Genomic DNA, 24,781 nt, shown 5'->3' on the forward strand with positions numbered 1-24,781 from the left:
CTATGGGGTAAAACAGCTGAGCAACTGGATGAGGCAGCTGATGCAGCCTGGGGCAGTGATTCACTCCACATCCTGAATACTAGAAACACAAGCATTTTGTAAAAGAATGAGATTCCAACACTGGGAGAACTATTACTGTAGGATTGTTTTGCCATGATCAGAGATATGAGCACCCCTTCAGGGCCTTTTGTGACCCTGTAGTCCCCACCAAACTCTGGATGTGTGTGAAAGACCAGTGTGTTCTCCACCCGGATTCTGCGCATTTCTCCTCTCTAACCCTTCTGTAGAGTCAATACAATTTAGCTGGTTCCTATTTATGGTATCTGCACAATTTCTATTTTTGCTCTTTGAAAGCTTTGGCCTGCTTGATGGTAACTAGAGATCCCCTTGGCCAGGGGCTCTGCTGCAGCTTCCCCAGAGGGTATCGCCGGTGCAGGAAACGCAGCCACCTTCGGTTTCTTGTTGTGCCCAGCTGCTATCAGTGGGGATATGCGGAAATGTGGAGCGTCTGCCCTGCTGTCTGCAGGCCTCCTCCAGCCCTTCCTCCCGAGCTGGGGTTTTCAGCAGCTCTTTGATAACGTGTTTCTTGTTGGTGGCAGCTGCTGCAGGCTGCCCAGCGCTGTCAGGGCTGGCAGGATCACCCTGCCGGCCTCTCTCCTCACACGAGAGGTCATGTCAGCCCTGGGGGGCTCCCCTTCGGCCGCAGCAGGAGAGATCCTGTGTGACCTCAGAGCTCTCCTCTGATCTACCGGTGCCATCCCACCCTTCAGCATTCCCGTGGCCCCCTCCAGGCACGGCACACCTCCAGGGTGCCCTCGGCCGTGCCGTGCCAGGAGGGTGGCGGCTGTGCCCCCTCAGCAGCGCCGTGTCCCCGGCGGGCCCTGCTGCGCCTGCGCGGCAGCGCGAGAAGTAGGGCACGTCTCACGGGAGCCCGCGCGCCCTCCGCTCCCGCGCAGGCGCGCTCCCGCCGGGGCGCCGCGAGGCGCAGGCGCAGTGCCGAGGTAAACACTCCGCTCCCCGCCCTCCTTCCCCCCTCGGCGCCGCTTCCCTACACAAACCCCACGGCGCATGCGTGATGCCCCGCCGCCGCTTCCCCCTCGCTCCCCGAGGCCCCTCGCGCGTGCGCCGCGGGCGCGCGCTGCCTCCCCGCGCAAGCGCCCTGAGGCCGCCGCGGCCTCGCCCCTCCCGCTGCCGGCCCCGCCGAGCACGCGCAGTGCGCGCCCTCCCGCGCCCCGCGCCTGCGCAGACCGCGCGCGCCGCCCGCCCGCCTCATTCCCCGAGGAGCCTCCCGCGCCCCAGCCCGTTGTTCCCGCTCCACCGGCGCCGTCCCGGCCGCCCGCCTCCCTCGCTCCCTTCCCGCCGAGGCAGACGCTCCCCCTGCCCCCGCGGCGGTCCCGCGGAGCGGGGCGGCGGCGGGCGGAGCGGCGCGGACCGGTTGGGGCCGGTTCCCCGCGCAGGCGCAGCGCCCCGTAAACAGGAAGCGGCGGCGGCGGCCCCGGAGCGGCGGAGACAAAGGGGCTGCGCAGCGGGCACGGCAGGGACGCGGCTCGGCTCGGCCCGGCCCGGCGAGCGGCGGCGCTGGCGGCGGGCGGCAGGATGGTGCAGAAGGAGGGGCAGGCGGCGCTGGAGGAGCCCCAGGGCAGCCCCAACCCGGCCGGGGTGCCCGGCGCCCCCTTAGACCCGCCGGGCGCCGCGGCGGGGCCGGTCCCGGGCGGCGAGGAGACCGACACCGAGACGGAGACGGCGCTGGGCTCCCGCCGCTTCCTCTGCGGAGTCGTCGAAGGTGAGAGCTTTCAGAGGGGGTCTCCCCCGGGAGACGGGGGGTGCGGGAGAGCGGGGTTCGCTGTCCGCGGGAGACGGGGCTGGGCTGGTCCCAGCTGGCCTGGCTCGGCCGCCTCCTCCCCCGCCCGGAGCAGCCCGCTCGGCGGGGAGGTGGCGTGCGGCTCTTGGCCGGGACTCCGCCAGGGTGGGGAGGAGCCGCGGCTCCCGGGCGGGGCTTCTGCCCCCGGGGCCGCTGCTGGAGCGGGGAGCGCCCTGCGATGGCAGCTGTGCGGCGGGGCCGGGGCAGGCCCGCGCCCAGCCCGGTGGTGCCGCGGAGGGGCTGGGGCAGCGCTGGGGCTCGCTTGCTCGTGCGTGCCTGCCTGAGGGGGAAGTGGGAGAGCAGAGCTGCCGCGCGGTATCGCGGCTCTGCGTGCTCTTCCTGCGCTCCAGAGGCTCACCTTCAGTGCTGAGTGGGAAATAGGTGATTCTGATTTCTGCTCAGTGGTTAATATTAAATGCTCCTCGTTGCCTAAAATATTGTAGCGTATCATTTTAACTGTAGAACAGTCCTCTGTCTTTTAGCACAGTTGCACCATTCAGAGGTTTAAATTGTTCTTGAAGCTGCAGAATGAAGGGAGTTTTTGTAGTTCTCAGTAATGCGTTTCCGATAGGTCAGTTAAGGTATGTGGTTGAAAGTCAGCAGGAAAAATGGTTTATTCCCAGCATAACAGTTGGTTTAACATTGTTTATTTCCCGAGATCTCAGATTATTTCTGTACCAATAATGATTTTCCAGTAGGAAAACAAAATTATTAGCAGATGGGATGGAGAGGACAACAGGCAGTTTATCAAAGTCAGTATCTGCATTGCTTTGCAGACTGTTCTGTTTGTATCTGTAAAAAAAAAAAAATCATTTGGGTTCTGTAAATGTGACTGTGAGAGGTGAATTGGTAGGGCTTAAATACAATCATTGTGGAGAAAAATGCCATTCTTTTGCTAATAGGCTTAATTCTGTGAAGGTAAATACCAAATGGAGGGCTTTGGAGACACATAACAGTGAAGAAAAACACAGATTGTTACAGCATGTTTTCTCATGTTCCTGCTGATACCCCTGGAATGTCAATTGTTCTTCCAGGTTTCTGTTGGAACCACTGAGAATACCATAATAAATTTTCTTGTCATGTTAGTTACATCTTTGGTTGCCTCAGCATATATTTTGTTGCAGGTGTTCCCGAGTGTACTGTGCACAAAACAAAGCAAGAAAATGGCCTCTGCCCGAAGGAGCCGTCAAACACTGGTTAGGAGTTACCAGTCTAACAATAACATGTGTACGGGGAAAAAGGAATAGGAGAGTGTTACAAAAAAAGGCAAACAAAAAAACCACCAACAGAAAAACAAACTTGTGGTGAAGGAGGTAAACGGTAGTGAGTGAAAACATTGGCTCATTAGTGACTCAAGGGAGTTATAGAGTTAAGAGAAGAACAGGAATTAACTTCAGAAGTGTAGATAAATACGTAAACATAAAGTAGTGGTTAACACAGACTAAGGTGTGGTGAGGTTAAGAGTGCTGGGATGGAGAATTTGGATCTTTGGTAGAAAAGGCAGAGGGCAATTGGCCAGACACTGGGTGTGCACTCTTGAGAGTGAGAAGAGCTTATGCCACTTACCAAGTTCACTGTTTTGCAGAGTAATAAGGTCTAAGAGGTTGCTGAATGCAGAGCTTTGGTGCACTGCCTCTAGGACGTGCTGACTTGCAGTGATGGAGAGCGTGGTAATGGGATGAGGGATTTTGGCATAATCTGTTGACTTTGTATTAACCTGACACACAGTCCTGAGGGAGTAATACAAAACTGGGTCGATTTTTTTTTTTTTTACTTAGACAGAAGGATCCAAGAATTGTACTTGGCTGGTGACAGTAGTAACCTAAGAAATGTGGTGACAGATCTAAAAGTATTGCTGCAGATTAGCCAGTTCTGTTCTGCCTTAATTAGTTTTTGATAACTGATTTTCTTTTTATTTTTTTTTTAATAGTAGGCTCTGCTTTAGGCTTGTAGGTCTGAAACAGTAGTATCATAAGTAAAGCAAAAGTGTCACAAGTGAACAAGTTGTGAAGCATAGGGGGTATTCTTTAGGTTTCACAGGATTTCACTTTTGTGCATTCCTGAGCTTCCTCAGGGCAGCATCAGTCAGAGTTAGGAAACTATAGTGAAAATAAGAAATTCCTTCTGGGTGAAGTAAACTGGGAGGTTCTCAGGCCTCTCAGCTCTCTCTTGTTGTTCCCTGTTGCACTGGGCAGTTGTGAGAAGTAGTTGTGCAGTTTTGCCACGTTGTGGTGCCAGGCAGTTTGAGATCACTCTTAGAATAATTCTTAAAACTTTAGCCTCTTGCTTTAAGCTTGTACACTTAACATGTAATTGAAATATAATATTTAAAAATGTCTTCAGTTGCATCAGTTTGGAGTTTTTGAAGGTAGGAGGGTGGTTTTGTCTTCAATGAGACTGAATATTTACAGATTTACAAGGGTGAATAGCTTTGGAAATGAAGATACTGTTTACCTTTTGAACTGGTGTTCTATGGGGACTTGTGAGCTTTGTGTATTGGTGGTGTCATTTATCACTGAGTGCCCATGTCATTTGAAAATAAGAGCTTATTAAATTTCATGTTATTTTAGTCTCTGGTCTTTGCATGGACTGCAAGCCGAAGCTTTGTTTTGAAGTGCCCACTTGTGGTTGAACTGTTTGCACATAGGTCTAAGTGAGTGGGCTTGACTAAGAGGGCATTGAGAGTGCTTTTTAAAAATATTGTTTCTAGAATGGAGACGTTAGATTTAAAGCCAGAAGCAGTTGCAATTTCTGTGGAGTTGTATGACTTTCAATACACTCTAAAATCACTTGGGTAGATGCTTTTACATATGATTATTCACAGTCATAGTATTAGCTTGTGAAATACGGAAATTGTAAAGTCAGATATCAGTTTGCAACTTCATTTTGACAAAGATTCTATTAAACAGAATAAAACAAATCCTAGACATTTTGTTGACTCACTTGCACATTTTTTTTAATTACACATAATCTTTTGCAGTATGTATTTATATAGTCTGCTTATATAAATCCTAGTCTGTACCACCAGTTAAGCATTTTTGAGCTGGTAAATATTTTCAAGTGTGTTCAGTGTTCACCTTAAAATCAAATCTATTTTGCAGGTGTCTGATGTGGTAGTTTAATTAGGTTATAAGTGTTCAGTCTGCTGCTATAAAAATGCTGACTTGACTTGTCAAGGGCATATGCTCAGTAACACAGTTTATATTCTGAAAATTAATTGCTTCAGTGGCCAAAATTATAGGACCTTAGATCATAAGGAATAAAACAAGTTATAATTGCATTTTAAATTTAGATCACTTTAGATTATCACACTTTCCTCACGCTAACTATTTTTTCCCTTTCTGCTTTGGGGATCTTTTTGACAAATGTAGCAAAAGAGGAAGAAAATGGTGGGTTGTAATACAAAGTTTCATGAAGCAGGCATAATCTAACTGGATAATTCTAATCTTGTTGCCCATAGGATTTTATGGAAGACCTTGGGTGATGGAACAGCGGAAAGAACTTTTTAGAAGGCAAGTCATGTTTCCTCTTACTGCAGCACATTCCTTTGGAATGTAATCATAAACTTCCACTTAAGTCTGGAAAGAATTATTGTTCTAACCTAGAGTAACTTTCTGCCTAACATTTGTATTCTTGGGACTTGTATCCACCTTTTTATCTTGCATATACCAAATTTGTCCAATATCGTTTGTGCTTAAAGTTATTGTGACTTAATAGTATAACAATGTTCAGTGAAGAAAAAAGTATTAGATTGAGTAAAAGAATAACATGAAGTAAAACACAGAATTCCTGAATTTGTGGGCTATTTGAAGGCTTTTTTCCTGTGTTTTTAGGCTTCAGAAGTGGGGACTGAATACCTACCTGTATGCTCCAAAGGATGACTACAAGCACAGGATGTTCTGGCGAGAAATGTACTCTGTGGAGGAAGCAGGTAATTGCCTTCATTTCTCCTCTGTGTTTTTCATAAGTAGATTTTTGAATGAATTGTTTATTGCTATGTATACTTGTGTGTGTTTAATCACAGTAGCCATTCCCAAAGGTGACTGAAAACCTCTTTTTAATACCCTGCAGGTGTGTTTATGGGAGCTTTGGAACAAGCATGGATTTACTTCTTTTAACTATAACTGCAGATGATTCCTGAAACTGCTTTTAAGGCTTTATCTTACAGGGTTTATTTTTTGGCATGGGAAGGGTTGCTTAGACTTATTCCTCTGGCTCTTGAACATCTTTTGAACATTTTTTGAAGTAGAAATTAGTTGCTTTAGGAAAGGAAAAAAAGATTGATGAGCAAATAGCTTGCCCTTTTATGTGATTCATTAAGTCCTTGTCTTAATGAAAAGAGTACTTGTTACAAAAACAGCTCTTAACCAATTAGTCAGAACGTAAAAGATCTGTTCATGCTAGTGTGAGTTGTTTTATCCACCTCTGGCGTTTGTGGGATTTATGATGCTTTATTAGACTGAAAGGATTATAGTTTTCCTTGGGTGAGGGGAAAAATGAGACTCTATTGAAATTAAATAATTCTTCTTGGAGACCTCTTTGGATCAATGCAGAAAAATAATCTAAAGGATACTGCAAGGTAATATCTAATAACAACAAAGATTGTTAAATATGCTAGAAATAATTCTCTTTATTCATTCTGTGAAAGATTCAATTGCAGGTTTTTTTCTTAAGGAAACTATTTCTTCACAGTGATGTTACCCCCCACATTTTCATGAGCCCAAGCTTCAGTCATATGAGTAGTGTGTGAACCTCTGTCACACAGGGTGATATTACTGCAGTAAATTGTTAGTATGTGTGGAAAAAGTGAGCAATAATTCTAGAACTGTTGATACAGTACTGTGGAAACAGACTATATCCATATATGTCTCACAGCATTGAGATAAAGAAAATTTTAAAAATATTTATAAAATTTTTAACATGGAAAATGGGAATACAAGGACAGTTGTAGTATTCCTTTTGGTATAATTGCTGAAAAATCTTCCAAATAATTTGTTGTTCTTTGCTGTGTTAGTTTCAAGGAATTCCAACAATTCTTTTTTCTAATTATGATAGAAGCGGTATCTGCACTTTATAATATACTTTAGATGATGCCTGAGAATTTTTTTTAATTGAGTTCTTCTGAAATATTTTAATTTAATTTCCAGAGCAGCTAATGACTCTAATATCAGCTGCACGAGAACATGAAATAGAATTCATCTATGCAATCTCACCTGGACTTGACATCACCTTCTCCAATCCTAAAGAGGTGTCCACATTGAAACGTAAGCTGGACCAGGTAAGGATGACACAAACTTCGCAGAGTTCCAGTGCTGCTTAATTTGGAAGCTCCAATTCCTTGCTCACTCTTGCTGCTTTTCACCAGCTCCTTGAACCTTTTCAGCACTGGTGTTAGTTTGGGTGTCTCTGTACAATTCCAATGGATTTGTCCAAGTTGCATTGCAGAAGTAGCCAGTGAAAACTTTGATTTTAAGAAAACAAATTCTCATCCTGTATTGGATGCTGAAAACTATTTTTGTCTTCAGAGTATTTTGGAATCTTGAAGCCAAGATGCACTGCCAAAGCAAGAACTCTAGCCCACAATAAATGCCTTTGCAGACCTGACATGCACATCTTCTTTGTTCTCCTGACTCTTCTCCTTTGTCCAGGAACTGTTACAGAATTAGCTTTTTTCCCAGCTGTCCATTCTGTGAGATCAGCTTTGGATGGTTAAAACTGGAACAGATTGCAGGTCTTTAAAGATCTAATCTTTGAGAGAAGCAGAGCTGTGGGTCAGAGACAGGCATGCATTGTGAATAGAAACCAAAGTCTGTCTTGCCTCCACTATATCCCTGTTCTTATAGCTGTCTCTGAGGTAGATCAGATCTAAAAATCCTACAGTTTGATTAAAAAAAGCAATGATAATTTAACACATTAACATTTTACTCTTGTCTCCTGTATTAGGTTTCTCAGTTCGGCTGCAGATCTTTTGCGCTGCTGTTTGATGATATCGATCACAACATGTGTGCAGCAGACAAAGAAGTTTTCAGTTCTTTTGCTCATGCTCAAGTCTCAATCACAAATGAAATTTATCAATATCTAGGAGAACCAGACACATTCCTTTTCTGTCCTACAGGTAAAACAAGCAGAATAGTTTCATTCAGCCTTAAAGGAGGGGGCTGTTACTGTTTGAAAACGTGGTTTAATGTTAATACCTGCCTTAAGGAGTATTTTGGGGTTGATTGAAGAAATTTATTTACAAAGAAAAGTTTGATTATTCAGATGTATGCAAAGATTTTTCCAAATTTATAAATCTCTGAAAGGCTCAATGCCAGGCAAATAAGGCAGCTTGATAGAACAGTTCAAGAAGTTTAAACTGAGAATTAGGTTAATGGAAAATTTATTTTTCCTAACTTGAACTGAAATCTTTGCTTCTTGAATTAGCAGGTTGTTAGTTTATTAGTTTCTAAGAATTTTTTCAAGTAGAGGTAGTCGGTGCTTATGGCTGTTACTGGTTCCTATTTTAATAAGATTGCTCACCTCAGTAGTCAGAGAGTTGCTTTTTTATCAAAAATTATTTTTAGATTTTTTTATCAAAAATTATTCTAAGTTATTCTCTTACACTGTAGTATTGTGGTTCTGTTGCAGACCTTAAATTTAGAGACATATGTTCCACTGTTACAGTTTTTATGCATTTGCACTTTGTAATGAGTCTTGGGGTGTTCTCATTCTCTTGGATGCTGTCTGCTGTAACAGGCCTTGTACTTATGGACTTGATTAAGTTTTTCCTCATTTTGACATTTGGCAATTTAAAATAATTCTCTGTCATTTGTTTCTATTTAAATTTATGCTGAATATAATTCATAATGTCCTTTTTAGTTGTACTTTAGACTTTTGGGCCGTACTTGATTAATTTTATACATGTTTTTCATTTCCAAGGGTGGTATTCTTCCAGTGTGTTTGTGGGACAATTGGGTGTGTTGTCACACATGTGCATCCTTCTAATGACAGTGACATTCTCTTCTCCTGTGCAGAGTACTGTGGAACTTTCTGTTATCCAAATGTTGCCCAGTCGCCGTATTTACGGACTGTAGGAGAAAAGCTGCTCCCTGGAATTGAGGTGTTATGGACAGGTAAAGATTGATGGCTTATTTCTTTTATTTTGTCAGTGTTAAGTATTTTCTCATAAGTGTTTAGTAAAAGAAACTGTCCAGCTACTTGTGGGTTGAATCTTCAAGTATATGCAAAGCCCTCTGATCATCTTATTTCCTGCTTAGGTCCGAAAGTTGTATCCAAAGACATTCCGGTAGAATCCATTGAAGAAGTTTCTAAGATCATCAGGAGGGCGCCAGTTATCTGGGATAACATTCATGCTAATGATTATGATCAAAAGAGGCTTTTTCTTGGGCCTTACAAGGGTCGGTCAACTGAACTCATCCCTCGCCTAAAGGGTGTTCTGACCAATCCAAACTGTGAATTTGAAGCCAATTATGTTGCCATTCACACACTTGCAACCTGGTACAAGTCTAACATGAATGGAGTGAGAAAAGATGTGGTGATGAGTAAGTATGCATAACTGTTTGCTGGATCTATGCTTAACCATATAAATCATACCAATTCTCAATGTTCTTAATGATTCTGTGTCTTCCTCACTAACTTATTCTTCATATGATCACGTAGCCTTTTCTGTTCCATGAGCAAATGGCAGTTGCCTGCAAGATAATGATCTCGCTTTACTGACTTCCTGGGGCTTATCTGTAGCACATGGTATCAAAGAATTTCTTAGTTTGGAGAGGTTTCTGTGATTGTATCATTATTGCTCCTGGGAAGCAAGTTTCATGCCCAAGTGTGAAATGTGTCCATGGATGTGATTTCATTGGAATAGGTGCAGTTCAGATCAGAAAACATCCTGAATGCCAGGGTGTTTGGTTTCTGTGTTGACATTGGTGGTGACCATAATTTTAATTTTTTTTTCTAATTAGAATCTGGTAACTTGTCCTTTTTGTCAAGTAAGCCCCTGAGATACTGAATGCCTTGTCTGACATCTATTTTTACTATTTTAAATTAAACTAATGTGATAACTTTTAAAATTTGTCTCTGTAGCTGATACTGAAGACAGTACAGTTTCAATCCAGATTAAATTGGAAAATGAGGGGAGTGATGAAGATATTGAAACAGATGTTCTCTACAGCCCACAAATGGCCCTGAAGTTGGCCTTGACAGAATGGTTACAGGAATTTGGAGTACCTCAGCAATACAGCAGTGAGTATGATTTGGTATCATTCTGGGGTAGAAAAATGGTGTTTGATATTCAGTATTTGTGTTTAGATTAAAGATATTCTAAAGATCCTGCAATTTGTACACTTCATCTGGAAATATTTTCTGCCTTAGTAATTGGGGAACCTTAATTAAAAAGTAAGAATGCTTGATGTCCTGCAGTGTGCTTGTAATGCTCTGACTGATCAACAGAAGCAATCTTGATGTATTATCTTTTGGCATTTCTGGTAAAAGGCAGGCAAGGGTCTGGATCTTGCTGGTCCCAGTTCTTCCTAGGCTTCAGTGGAACCTGACAGAATAGGAAGTACAGTGGGGATTTTTTTTTTTAAGTTGTTGTTAGATTGTTGTAAAAACTAGTTCTGGTCCTGAAGACTCAATGTTCTTCCAGTTGTTTTAAGATAGTTTTACTTTCCTGAGTTTGTCTGCATAAATCAGCTGAGTTCCTTCTGGCACTGTACACCTTTTTTGTACCAGTGGGAGCCTGGTATATATCTTGAGTCTAACGACCTTGGTCAGGGAGGGTGAGTTAGAGCATGTTGTCCAAGATTGTATCTGGTAAGGTTTTGAATGTCTCAATTTTCCCCAGGTTAAAGACAGTTTTGAATTTGAAATATTTAAGCATCAGCTTATCATATTAAGCTTTTATTATGAACTGTTCTTTATATTCAAATACAACTTTACCAAGTCAGTTGATGCAGAGGGAAAAATTGTTTACTTGGAGAGCTTTTTATTCTGATGATATAATTAAAAGTAAATGTTAAATAATTTTCCTAACTTTTTCTTCATCCTCTCTTTGCTTACCAGTTATGAGAAAAGGAAACTTGCAAAACTCAAAGTCAATAGTTAGAGTTACATTGAGAGAAGTGAACAGGCAAAGTACCAAAAGGAAGCTGTGCTGGTGGGATGCTGTGGTAACAAAATCATCCATCATTTGCAGGAGCTGCTGATTTGAATGTTAGTTGGCAGATACTGAAAACTAAACTTGTTTCTTTTTATTCTCAGGTAGGCAAGTGGCCCACAGTGGTGCTAAAACCTCTGTAGGGGATGTAGGGCCACTGGTGGCACCATCCTCTTTAAATGCAGCAACAGTGGTTACCACGGTGTACCAGGAGCCCATCATGAGCCAGGGCGCGGCGCTGAGCAGCGACTCACCGGCCTTGGCCAAGGACGAGGAGAAGAAGCAATCTGATGAGGAACCAATGGACATGGTGGTGGAAAAACAAGATGATGCAGACAAGAATGCAAACCAGATACTGACAGATATTGCCGAAGCCAAGATGGCAGAGGAGCTGAAGCCAATGGATACAGATAAGGAGAGTATAGTTGAGTCGAAGTCTCCAGAGATGTCTATGCAGGAAGACTCTGGTAGTGACATTGCACCTATGCAGACTGATGAGCAGATTAACAAAGAACATTTTGTGCCTGGGCCGAATGAAAAGCCTCTTTACACAGTAGAACCGGTGACTTTAGAGGACTTGCAGCTTCTTGCTGACTTATTTTACCTTCCTTACGAACATGGACCCAAAGGTGCCCAGATGCTGAGGGAATTCCAGTGGCTTAGAGCAAATAGCAGTGTTGTCAGTGTAAATTGCAAAGGAAAGGATGCTGAAAAAGTGAGTGCAAATCTTGTTTCTCTCCTTTTATGTCAAAATTCTAAGCAATTTTATCTGTTGTCTGTAATAGAGACTGGTGTCCTACTTAGTAGGACCTGAAGGGGAGTGTATAATGAACCACAGGTCACAGTAGTTTTCATTCCTCCAGTGGAATCTACTGTTTTAAGCCCTGTAGTGCCACACAGCTGTGAAGGCAGTCTAATATCTGCATTTAACCAGTGTTCCCTGTACTGGCCTCACTTCTAACAGCCACAGAGACTGTCTGTGAGTCATGTGTGGTGTGGTAGTCCATCCTGGTAAAATGAAGTGGTGAATTGTGCAGTCTTTCTCCATATTGAGAGTACCACTCCTCTCTAGGAGCCTGTGTTTGATCTTGTGGATCTTTCTCATAGATAGAAGAATGGCGTAACCGAGCAGCCAAGTTTGAAGAGATGTGCAGCTTGGTGATGGGCATGTTCACTCGCCTCTCCAATTGTGCCAACAGGACAATCCTTTATGACATGTACTCCTACGTCTGGGATATCAAGAGTATTATGTCAATGGTGAAATCTTTTGTGCAGTGGTTAGGTAGGTGCATTGGGAGCCATTATAATCCCAGATAGCTTATTTTTTATGTGTGTTTTTAATTAGCCCACGGGGAAAACTGAAGTATTAGGTGAATGTGTTTTCTTGGACAGAGGTCTAGTTTGACCCTGTTCTAAAGGTTTTCCTGTCTTGCTATTTGAAGCAATGCTTGCAGTGAGTTTGCTTTGCTATTAAAAGTGAAGTCTGCTGGATGCTTAAGATTGGAGACCTTGATTTTCTTCTTGGGCTAATGAAACTTGAATCTCATCTGACACGTAAGTGTTGACTTTAACTTACTCCTGACTGAATGCACACTGGACTATGCCATGTAACTCCTTGGATGCCCCTCTGTGTGATTGGAAATGACACTACGAAATGTGACCACATCAGCCATCTGCTGTTTGCTCTGTCCTGATAACATTATTGCTGTCTTCAACAGACCTTTCAATGGGCCTGGCCATGAGGAAGGTGATCCTCCCAGCCCCTGTGCGCATGCGAGCTTTAGCATAAGGCTATTCTGGTGCAAAATCATTTCCTTTAAACACTTTCCAAATTGCTGATGTTTTTTAATTTTTTTTTTTTTAAATTTAATCTACATTTTAGTTTTTGGTAATGGATGGGAATTGTGGAGCTCTCTGGACAGATTTAGTCTGAGACTTAAGATGATCTTGAAACAGTTTTTTTTTTTTTTTTTTTAATGTATGGCATTTTCTTCTTTGTTTTGTTTTGTTGGTTTTTTTTCCTGAAAGATTTTTGGGAGATCCTAAGTTGGCAGATAGCACCAGCATGGCCTGGGTAATTCTAGTCACCTCATTTCACTTTCAGGTTTCAATCCAACTGTAAGGAATATGCTGTGGAGTTGCTTGACATACACAGCAGACAGCAAAGCTGATGGTCTCAAGTCACACTTTCTGTAGCTGTCACAAACCTCACAGTGGCTAACCATTACACAGCCTTGGTCTAATCCTAGTGTTTGGATTGTCTTTAAATTATATTCTTAAATACTGACAGACTTAGGTAGGGACAGAGAAGACCTATTAAATCATCAACTTGGTCTATGCCCAACAAATTCCTGTGTTTTGTGCTTATTAAATGTCTGATCCCTAAACTCATAGTTGATAAAGAAGAGAGCTTTTAAGACTGCCTTCTGCAAAGCACAGAGAAGAAAACCTAATGGGGGAGGAAAACTCAGCAGCACTGTAGTATCTTAACATTTCTCAAACAACTTCATGCTGTTTTAAAAGCCTTAGCATTTTTAAGTGTAACACATCTCCTCCAACTTTACTATCCTTGCTGTTTGTTGACCTTTAGCTAGACAGAATGCTCTCTTCTTGATAACTTAATCTGCTTACAACTCTAGGCCAAAGCTCTATAAAGGGAACAGTGGTTCTTGTAGTCTTTGAAAACATCAAGGGCCCAATGCAGACTGCATTTCAGAATTATCAGACTATGTACTAAATTCAGCTGAAATTGTTTTCAGTGTCCCTGTAACATTAGGCTCAAGTCTCTAAGTGCAACAAATATTTGGAGTGGTTCACAGTAGAAGCCAACTCAGTAAACACCAGCTCTGTTAACTTTAGCACTGTTCTGTTCCAGTACTCACACTGGTATTAGACAGTTGAAAAATTAAGGAGTTTTCACACGTGCAGTTTAATACTCTTATGCTAACAGTGCTTCTGTGAGAGGGGACGTTTTTGTCTTCAGCTTGTGTTTTATCACTAGTGTAAATACAGAATAAAGGTCTTTGATAAAATACCTCATTATATAAAGTCAAGTACATTACAAATCCAAACAAGTTAGTTTTCAGTGGTGTGCTCAATGGTCCACTGGATGTTCACTTTCTTCACCTCTCCTCCCAAGTCCAGCTAGCATTCAGTCCCTTAAATTAGTGTGGCTGTACAGTACTATGGATTACTAATGACTTCTATTGTCTTCTTCCCCATTGTGTACAGATGGGAGAATCCTCAGCACAAGTTTCTACTGCTATTGGATGGACAGCGCCAGATGTTCACAGCGCGTCGTCATTAATTAATTAAAATGGAAAGGTTTTGTCTGTGAGGCAGCTCAGATAGATTAGATGTACAGCAGGCATGAACTGAAGTCACATTTGCGCAGCGACTAAGGCATTAACTATGTTTTTCATTTATACAGCTCTTCATTCACACAGCTCTTTACTGTAATAATTGGAAGTGCTAGTTAAGCTGTAGTCTCAAAGGACAGACAGATACTGTCTTCCAAGTTTTTGACTAAATCTCTTTGGGAAGGATATCTTCTTGCGTGAGAATTCTAAAATGTGGGAGTGAACCAAATTTGAGTTCTGGCGTTTGGATTGTTTCTGAAATTTACCATACTTAGAATAGTGTGTATTGAACCTATATTCCTAAACTCGCATAAATGTCAAGCTTGGCACACTTTGGGACTCTCTGACTAGCACAATATACTTGTCTGTACTGATCTGAGACTGTTACTTGAACAGGAGGTAGATTGCTGTCCACAAAAGGAAAAGAGCATTTGCGCTGCTCCTCTTGTCAGAAAACTAGGCAGGTAGTTGAGATCTCCACTCCACATACCACTTGGCTTTTTTGTCTCTCCAGAGCTGTCATTTATGTTACTTGCTGAAGGCTGCAGTGCCCTGCTGGCAGAATGGTGTTAAAAATCAAACAGCCAATGCAAGCTTATTTTCTAAAAAAGTGCAAGCTAAAGCTATGAACTGCAATGGGCCTGCTAATGCTGGTTGAGCAGCAGGGTCCCTGGTGCATCCAGTGTGCTTGTGGAAATAAAAATCCAACATACAAAAAGCAAAGCTAGTAGTGGCCATCAAAGTGTATTAGTTAAATTGTAAGTTAATTCCTGTTAACACTACTTAGCTTTTTAATGTGCCAGCAGTATTGTGAAGGCGTGGCCTGGATTATGTAAATCTGTGTAGTCTCTTGCAGGAACACTGTTTCATACAGCTGTCCTGGCTGCCTGATCTGTTCCAGACTGTTCATGTATATTGCTAGTCCTAGTTTTCTGACAAGATTAGAAACAATCAGTACTAAAATGTGACTTCAGAAAGGTCCATTTTTTTTTTTCAGGGGCTGTGATAATGGCATTTGTTTGATCTAAAATTTATGGCAGTAGCTACTGAGCCACGTAGCTTCCAAGATGTCAGATTTTCCCAGATTAAATGAATGTTTCTGACACAAATACCCCCCAAAAAAAAGTGTACAAAATGTCTGCACAGTTCTCCATGGCACCGTTCTTGTGCCTTCTGGTCTAGAATGAAGCGTGTAGCTGAATTGTCTCACCTGTCTGTTATCAAAAATTTGAAATACCACAGTTAGTGCGCAAGCACAAAAGCTTTATGAATGATTCATTATTACAGCCCCTCCCCCTCCCCAAGCCCTGGATTCTAGCTCAGTTAGAGAGCTTTTTCCACAAGTGTATGTTAGCTTTTTGGACATGTAAGACACCCAGGAAATCCCCCTTCTCGTAACATTCTCCGCTTGGATCTGATCTCAACAGGGTGTCGTAGTCAATCTTCAGCACAGTTCTTAAGTGGAGACCAAGAACCCTGGGCCTTTAGAGGTGGTCTAGCAGGAGAGTTCCAGGTATCAATATGACTTCACAACTGAATGACATTTTCTTTGTTTTATGAGAAACCTTTTGTTGCACATCAGAGGTCTGGAAGGATTGGTCTGCCGAAGGCTTTCTGGTCCAAAGCCCATTAGCCTTACAGCTTGGTTTCAAATAATTTTCCTCCCCTTTCTACAGTAATTTCTCAAGGAGATGCTGCCTGTCCCACGCGCATGCGAAGCGCAGCGGCTTTAGTTGTACATTTCACATTGTTTCTTTGCAGGTCGCACAGCATTTTTACCTGCGCCCGCAATTGCACAATGCGCGCTTGCTTGTCTGCCGATGGGAATTCCATGAGCAAAAGGGATCGTCCTCCAAATTTTGGCTCCTCTCGAAATAATGCTGTAATGCGCTTTATTGCGAGGAATTCAATTGGCAAATATTCCTAGCTCGCTGTTTGTACCATGTGCAGATTTGTTCATGGATTTTTCAGGCGCTATACTTTTCCCCCCTCACAGGTGCTCTGCGCGCAGCAAATTGAGTCAGCGCATTGCTTTTGGGATAAAGCGTCTCCTCTGGCCAGTTAACCCTCTTCAGACCAAACCTTTCCTCCTGACATTCTGTGTTCTTAGACAGTGTAGATATGATTGGTAAAAAGTTTTTAAAGCAGTTAAGATTAACAGACTCTTAATGTGCTGTTTCAATTGCATATTTTAGAACACCAATTGGATATGTTCTATTCAAATAAGGTCTTTTGCATTTGTAAAGCATACCAACCCCACCTTCTTTTGGGGTAGCAAGTAGCAAATGTTATTTTGGGAGTCTGCAGTGCACACCCAAGAGTGATGGGTTTTGTTGTTCATACAGTTATATTAAATATTTTGTTTTCACAGCGTTTGCTGCCTATTGATGGGGCAAATGATCTCTTTTTTCAACCACCTCCATTAACACCCACTTCCAAAGTGTACACCATACGACCTTACTTCCCTAAAGATGAGGTAACTGCTTTTGACACTTGTCACTTTTGCTGTTAGTGATGCACTTTCTTTTGTGGCAACGGTGATTGCTGCCGAGTCCCCTCTTCCCTAATGAAGCAGGTGTCCTGGTATCTTGCACAAGGCACAAATGCAAGCTCACAAGAAAGTTGAGGTTAAGTGATATGCCTCTGGTTCAGCAACACGCTGTGCAACACTTTGTGTACACCCACAGCTTGATTTCCAGCTTCCCACCCCCTCACCCTTTTAAATCTATGAGTGCCTTTCTTATTTATGAAAGACAAGTTCAATTTGTTCAGCTGGTGGAAGAATTCTTGCAGCAGGGATACATCCAGTGAATTAACCTTAGATGGTGGCTGTGTATGCCTGTTTCAGTCAGTGGTTATTGTGGTACCTGCTGGTAGGTACAGAGCTGTATGGACAGAACACTGATACCACATCTCAAAATGGAGCTGAAATATGTGATCATGGTTCAGCCTTTCATTACATTTTAGTTACAGTTGGAAGCTTTTTGGTCTGATTTTGAAAGAATGTCAAAGCTGGTTTGGAGTGTTTGATACTTTAAAATCAGGAAAATTTCATTAGTCATTTTTGATTAGTGTTTTTTACCTTTTCTGTTTTCTGAATGGATCTGTAGTGTAGTTTCTTTCCTAATAGCTTGGCATGGAGAATACTGGAAAGTAAAGTGTCAGCCAATAGTTAATTAACTCTTTATGGATGCAGTTTAAACAATGTAGGGATTAATGCAGCTTGAAATCTTGTGTTGGTAGGTACACTGAGATGAGACAGAAGTTTCTAGGTTGATTTTGCAGTATTTCAAACAAGTCTTAACTTTGAAGCCAGTCAGACATACGAGGCTGACACATGAAGACTCCTTTTCCTGTCACTTCTAGGCCAGCTCTATCCTGTGCTATTCTCATGAGCAGTAAAGCAGCCTTTTCCAAACCTTTGTGCAGGACTCCACCTAAGCTGACTTGTTCTTTTGTAGAAAATGAAATTGTTGTTTCTAAACCACCTTAGCAATTAGAGGTGCAGCTAAGTAGGCAGTCATTTCTTCTGAGGAGTTACCCTTTAGTTAAAGGAAGAAATGTCAAATGCAAAGCATATTTGTTAAAAAAAGGTGATGTTTCTTATTTAAGATGTGACTAATTCAAATTTGCTCCTTTAAAGAGATCCAGTTGAAAGCCTTTTAACATGCAGGATCTGTCCTTTGCAGAGGCTGAGTTGCCATCATGGAGCATTAGAGGTTTTGTGAAGGGACTTTGTAGCAGTGATGGTGGTCTTCACTCAGTGTTTAGTATCTTATCCTCAGAAATAATCTTCTGCTGTTACAAGAGCTGGAGGTTGCCCTCCAGCCTTTGCAGCCATTCAACTGAACTGCAATGTTTTTGAAGGCAGCTTTGAGTTACTTTCAGGGCAGAGGTGGAGGGAATGCCATCCTTTTGCATAGATGGGTACTTTTCATCTCTGGTGACTGGGTGCCTGTCAGTATTAGAGTGCAGCTGTTAATGACAAACTCTCTTTGAATGTGACTGCTGAGTTGAAATCATCTCTTTTCTCCTCTTAGGCATCTGTATATAAGATCTGCAGAGAAATGTATGCTGATGGAGCTGATCAACCCTTCCATAGTTTACCAGATTTAATTGGAGACAAGTATGTATTAGAAACAAGTGTCCTGCAGAGGTGGTTCTGAAGGATGAAGTCCTGATTGTGTATTTAATTTGAATTTTTAGAATTGAGTGTGGGAAGAATACAAAGAACATTCGAAGTAGATAAAATAATTTACTCTCAGGAAATTGGGGTTTTGGTTTCTTAAAGAGACTGTTGACAGTTATATCTCAGTTCATGTGCTGGTTGCCCGTTGTGAGCTTTATTTTTAGAAAATAAATTTAGCTGAAACCTCTGTATTATGAAAGGTGTGCATCACAGTATCTTATTTCAGATTTTGTGAAAGTATATCATAAGAGTGTCCACAGTCTGAAGGTTTCCTCTGGTATTTTTTCTGACCTACTGTAGTTCTTAAAATAGAATTGACAGGTTTTTGAGGTGCAGTCTCCCAGCCAAGTGCCTCAAGTTTTTTCTGAAGTACATGTACAAACTTTTTAAAAGGATAAGCAATGAAAGATGAAGTTTAAAAAAAAAAGGGGGCATTAAAAATGATCTGTAAAAGGAGCTACTTTGAGTTGATTTTTTTTGTCTCAGGTGTTTAATTTAGATAGAATTTTATAGAGAGTCTGCTCTGAGTGACAGAAAGGCAGTTAAGAAAGGATGTGTAACTGTTATTAAACAATACCCAAAAGCATTTATGAAAGCAAGGAAATAACGGCAGCAGAGCAACTAAGAGCAAATGCTGAAGAGTAGTGTGTATAGAATTAAACAGTGGAATCCTGAGGTGCAGATGTTGCTTACAGCTGAGTTTTGACAGCTGATCAGTCAGTTAGTGCTTTGTTGGAACTAATTCCATGACTGGAGGACTCACTTCTGTGGTTGACTCCGGAGTCTCCTCTGGGAACCTGGAGGGCATACTTGGTCAAACAGACTTCTTTTGACTGAATTTGCACTTTTTTTTTCTGCAGGTTAGTTGGAGGTCTGCTCACCCTGAGCCTGGATTACTGCTTTGTCTTAGAAGATGAGGATGGCATATGTGGCTATGCTTTGGGAACAGTTGATGTAACTCCCTTCATTAAGAAATGCAAAATGTCTTGGATCCCTTTCATGCAAGAAAAATATACTAAACCAAATAGTGACAAGGAGCTGTCTGAAGCAGAGGTTGGTATAACCTGTGAGATCAGAACTGTATGCTGAAGACTTTCCAAAGTGGGCCTTTGTTTTTCTGAGGTCACATGAAATTCAGTTTTTTCACCTTTCTGAAGACTTTCAGCATGTATTAAAGTATCTGGTGTATCAGAAGGAGACAGTAGAATTATTCATGGCCAGTTAGATGCAGCTATGTGCTGTAATACACCCATGAGGTGTGTTTTAGTAGTAATCCATGCAGAACATCTTTATCTAGAGAAAATTACATTTTGAAAGTAAAGTATTGCTCCTGCTCTCTTCTACTGCAAAATGCAGTGTTAGTTTCCCCATGCTGCAGGTAGAGCACTGAAAGTCTTATCAGTTTAAGTGCAGAACAAATTCAAGAGCACTTGGTTTTGGTGTGAAAATCTGTGAGCTATTTATGGAGTGTGACAGCTGTAAATGGTGCAAGGCAGCCTAAAACTGCCCATTAAAAAGGCAAAGAAACAGAGGAGAATATCTGTGGACAAACTGTTGGTTATGTGTTGGCTTATGTTTTCTTTCACTTGAAGTATGGGTCACTGAGAAAGAGCTTTGCATGCCTCCTTTGATGGTGTGAGAAGCTTTTGTAGCCAGTCTTTTTGTCTAGAGTACAGACAGCAATTCAGCAGATGAGGAACTAAATGGCTATCAGAGGTGTAGCTGTAAAGCCTGGTGGTTTGGAGGTACACTCCATGTGCAAAGCAGTCTCCCCTGATAAAGATGAATGAAAAACTGGATAATTGTTAAATACCAGTTTCTAATATTCTTTTCAGAAAATAATGCTAAGCTTCCATGAAGAACAAGAAGTGTTGCCAGAATCATTCCTTGCTAACTTCCCATCTTTGATAAAGATTGATATCCACAAAAAAGTGACAGATCCAAGTGTGGCCAAAAGTATGATGGCCTGCCTGCTCTCTTCTCTAAAGGCTAATGGTAAGTTTCTTGCACTTAGAATTCCTTGTTTCCTAGCTACATGTCATTTCTAGGGTGCAAGGCAAACTTGGGAAGATTTGGGTAAATAATTACAAAAGCTTTTGAACAGCTAACTTCTGCTGCTGCCTTGAAAAAGGGAACTTTTCATTTTAGCAATTATCCTGCAAATTAGAAGATAGGCAGAACTGAGGGAGCAATTTGGCACTGAGAGCACACATCTTTACGTCTTGAACTCTGCACAAAAGTCTATATTTTTCCTGCTGGCATTGGTAATGATGCTTTTTTAAAAGTTTGGCTGTGTGCACTGGTGGGTAATTACCAAACCTTCAGTATGGGAAGTGCTTGGCTGCCTGCCCTGACTGTGCACCTCACACTCACACTTCCTTTGTGCCACTTGGTGCCCTCTTGCAATGCTGTTTTTGGAAGCAACATCAGATATTTTTGTGTGCAGTGAAAGGTGTGCAGAGGGTTTGTTCAGACTGATGGATGCCTGCAGTGTGCAGTCCTGCTAGGGGATGGTCACCTGTGCTGCCATAAATCTGGACTCTTGGGCATTGTGCTCCATGTGGAATTGGATCACTGATTTAGCTGCTAAAGTTGGTGGGAACTCTAGTAATATTTGATGTCTGTGCTTTTTACAATAACTCTTCTCCTACAGTATTTTGTTTCTTTTCTTTCTTCTTCAGGCTCCCGTGGGGCTTTTTGTGAAGTGAGACCAGATGATAAAAGAATCTTGGAATTTTACAGCAAGCTGGGTTGTTTTGAAATTGCTAAAATGGAAGGATTTCCAAAGGATGTTGTTATCCTTGGAAGAAGCCTTTGAAGTGCTTGACAGTGAACTGTTCCAGTACTGTAGACCCTTAACAGCTGGGCAGGTGGTGGTGGGGATCTTTCATATGGTCTAACTGCACAAAGCCAGCAATAAGCCAGCTTGGTAAAAGGGGCTATGCGAAAATCACCCATCACACATTCAGACTGTAATTTGTTGGAAGGGGATAATGCTGCTGAAAACGTTGTTAAACAAAGAGAAACCCTGTCCTCTCCTGGTCCTGTGTGAAGTGCCAAGGAATCTTGCATGGGCTCTAGCTTCTCAGAGGAATCCCTCTCAGTCGGTGCTGTGGTTGACGACAGTTCTCTGCGTTCAAGTGTCAACAGAAAATTGGTCTCTGGCAGAATGCCTGTAAAGATGCAGGTTTTGTTCACTGTTGTAGAGCAGGATGTGCAATTGGAAGTTGCAGAAATGGGAGGGGTTGCTTGTGTCAATCAGCATTTTTAAAGATAAGTAGTTACAGTTCTATTTTTTACTACCTTTATGCTTGTTGATAAAGCAATGACCCGTTGTCACTTCTAATGGCCATTGGTTCAAGCTTTGTGTTTTGTTAGGGACAAATGTGCAGTGGTCTGTGGCAGAAGTCACTCAATGACAAACTTGTAAATCTCAGTGTATATAAACTTAGCTGTATGCTGACTAACTTTTTGTTTACTGGTTTTTGTAACTTTTTCTTTTGAAAAGTGAAATGGTATAGGTCCAAGATGGCACTTTTGAAAAACCTAAAACCACAATCGAGAACAAGTCTGTCCTCAGCACTGACCTTTCTTACTGTGCCTCATATCCAGGGCTAGGTACTGACCATCTTGGGAAAGGGGAGCAGATCCCAACTGACCCTTCCTTCAGATAGCAGTTTGTCACTGCTTGAGGGTATCATTCTCCTGGGACTGAAACAGCAATCCACAGGATGCTTTGCTGAATCCGTTAATTTTGGTAATGTTCACATGGGATTATGGATGAAAGATGGTGAGAGGAAGAGAGAGCTGGCCCACAGCTGGGATTTGTCCTTGGAAGAGTCACCATGTTTCAAAGCCTGTTCGTACTAGTTTGATTAAATCAGGGTCTTCAAGTCCTGCACATTTGTATCAAATAACTTTTCTATAAGAAATGCCACAATAAGCACATTTTTACACATTATTTAAATGGTTATCTACTTTTAAATGTTCCAAGAGTTTAATGTTTTTACCCAGGATGGACATGCTTGGTGATGGGATGGAACTGGCGTTGCATGGGACCTGGTAGGCAGGTAGTTGGATCATTTAATGGCAGTGGTATTTTGCAGTAGTCCCAGTGTCCCAGACAGGTGATTGGACAAGGGTATGCACTTTGCAGTACTTTGTTCCACCTGCTGCCATAAGCTGTCTATATCTTATGTTTCAATTTTCCTGGGGTTTTTTCAGTGGTGCACAAAGGAAGCTTGGTTACTCTTACAAGCCTCCAGCTGCATAGAAGTTGATTTGCAACCTGTAATGAATGGCATTAAGATTGCAGTAATGCTCTCTGCAACCTGTAAGGAGATGCTGTGTTTGGCCTTCTGGTGCAGTCATGTGCAAGACGTTTCATTTTTTTTTTTTTTCTTTCTGCAGAATGTGAATGATTTTTAATGCGGTAGCGAAGTATTTAAGTTGAAACAAGTTCATTTCATTTTTAGAGAGAGGTATGGGGTTGTGCTGTGGGATTTCATTAAGTCCAAGCTGAATGCCACTAGTTTTTATACAGCTTTGAGTGCATGTTGAGTAGCTGATACCTTGATTTACCAGGTGGGAGAGTTTTGTTTCTTCATGGATACCAGACTCGACTTATTTCATCTGGATGCATAACATTACAGCATAGGATGCTTGTGGCCTTATTTCTTGGCTTTTAAGGAGCTGCCACATTTTCTCTTCCTATGAATTTGTTATTATTATAGAAGTTAATTGTCTAAGCCTATGGAATGTCAGGCCAATACCATCATTCTAGGATTGTAAAGTGATATGTTGACATATCTTTCATGGTTATGAATTTTCATTAAGGTTGGAATGCCACTTTCATTAATCTGTTTTAGATCAACAGTATCTGTAGCAGAAAAAGACCTGTAAAACTGTATTTGAAGACCATGCGAGAAATAGAATAAAAATTGAGAAGTGAATGTAAATAAATGTGTATTTTGTGTATGAGCTGGTCCAGAACCAGAACTGGTTCAGCAATGTACTTTACATCATGTTGTAAGTGTTTGATGCCCTTGGGATCAACCGTCAGAGACTTGTGCCTGGTTTTGATGTTGGCAGCTGTACATCCACAAAATTTAACTTGGGAAGATAAATACTGAGATACCCAAAGCAAGTAGCTCTCTGCTTAGAGTGACAGCTCATAAGGAAGGGGATGGGCCAGGAGTATGAAAAGCAGCTTTTTCCTAAGGTCATTTCACAAGAGTTTGTCCACCTGCTGTACAAGTGCACTCACTGGTGGTGTGGTTCAGAAGCTGTGCGGTGTGGAGAGCAGGATAACACACAAACCAGGCAGGGAAGTTAAAAGGTGAAAACTTTTCTTCTGGCCCAACATTTCTTAAATGTTCTCTGTTAAAATGAATAATGTGTTGCACATAGTTGACTATGTTTTTTTAAAGCCGATTTCCTGACAGGAAAATGACAGACTTATGACAGACTTGTCTCTGTACAACGCATCTGGGCCTGGGAAAGGGGATTGGGCTTCGATGTTGCACCAGACTCTTCCTTTAAGGGAGCATAATGCAGCAATGGATGCTGCTGCCTGCAGGGCTCCAGGGTGGTGGCTGCAGACAGGTCAGGTAGGGTCAGGTGCCTGCGCAGAGCAGCTGCTGAGAAGCACATGGCTGTGCTTGTGTAACCATTGCTGCACGAGCACTGCTTCAGCTTTTCAAACCTCTTCAGTCGGGTTTGCCTTGAACCCACTGCAGCTCAAGCAGAGCGAGTGGCTGGCTAGCAGAGGTGAGCAGTAGGAGCAGAGCCAGATTTGTCCCAGAAGGCAGTGTGAGCTCGTTGTTAGTGGGCTTTTAATTTGGCTGCTCCTCTGCAGCAGACTGCTTCCCTTTCTGCTTTGAAAGGCCGGTGCAGCCCTCTCCTCCTTACCTTAGATTTTGAAATAGGATGTCTCCTCCTGTGCCGCAGTCCCCAGTGTCAGGTCACGCTGCTCTTGCCCATGCTTAAAGGGATAGAGATGAACAGGTCCCTCCCGCTGTGGTCCTCCCTGCATCCTTGTCACCCTCCTGTCCCCCCGGTACCCCTCTTTATGCCCTCATGCTGCTGGCTCTGTACGTGCCCTGTGCGTTCTCCGCAGTGCTGGGGCGCTGCTGCCGTGGGCCGGGATGGTGCCCAGGAGCGGGGCGATGGGTGAGCAGCCGGCGGTAAGGGCCATTTTCCGGTGCGCTGTTTCCACA

At 42.5% G+C, this 24,781-nt stretch overlaps 1 protein-coding gene across 3 annotated transcripts; it reads left to right on the forward strand.

Moving 5' to 3' along the window:
- The first annotated feature begins 1,258 nt into the window (after positions 1–1,258).
- On the forward strand, positions 1,259–23,525 carry OGA (O-GlcNAcase). 3 transcript variants are annotated; one of them, XM_064431095.1, is made up of 16 exons: positions 1,259–1,783; positions 5,322–5,373; positions 5,695–5,792; positions 7,009–7,139; positions 7,805–7,976; positions 8,875–8,973; positions 9,118–9,402; positions 9,944–10,102; positions 11,120–11,730; positions 12,123–12,297; positions 15,802–15,887; positions 16,746–16,850; positions 18,415–18,500; positions 19,424–19,616; positions 20,399–20,558; positions 21,245–23,525. In XM_064431095.1, exons 1-16 carry the CDS (start codon positions 1,597–1,599, stop codon positions 21,379–21,381), a joined length of 2,736 nt encoding a protein of 911 aa, XP_064287165.1. In that variant the 5' UTR covers positions 1,259–1,596; the 3' UTR covers positions 21,382–23,525. The 3 variants fall into 3 exon arrangements, 2 of the variants coding, with proteins under 2 accessions (XP_064287165.1, XP_064287167.1); XR_010367483.1 differs by lacking the exons at positions 15,802–15,887; positions 20,399–20,558; positions 21,245–23,525 and having other exon boundaries at positions 1,273–1,783; XM_064431097.1 differs by lacking the exons at positions 15,802–15,887; positions 16,746–16,850; positions 18,415–18,500; ... (1 more) ...; positions 20,399–20,558; positions 21,245–23,525 and adding an exon at positions 14,247–14,475 and having other exon boundaries at positions 1,452–1,783.
- Positions 23,526–24,781: the final 1,256 nt, after the last annotated feature.

This window comes from Passer domesticus, chromosome 8, assembly GCF_036417665.1.
Source record: "Passer domesticus isolate bPasDom1 chromosome 8, bPasDom1.hap1, whole genome shotgun sequence".
Classification (NCBI taxonomy): domain Eukaryota; kingdom Metazoa; phylum Chordata; class Aves; order Passeriformes; family Passeridae; genus Passer; species Passer domesticus.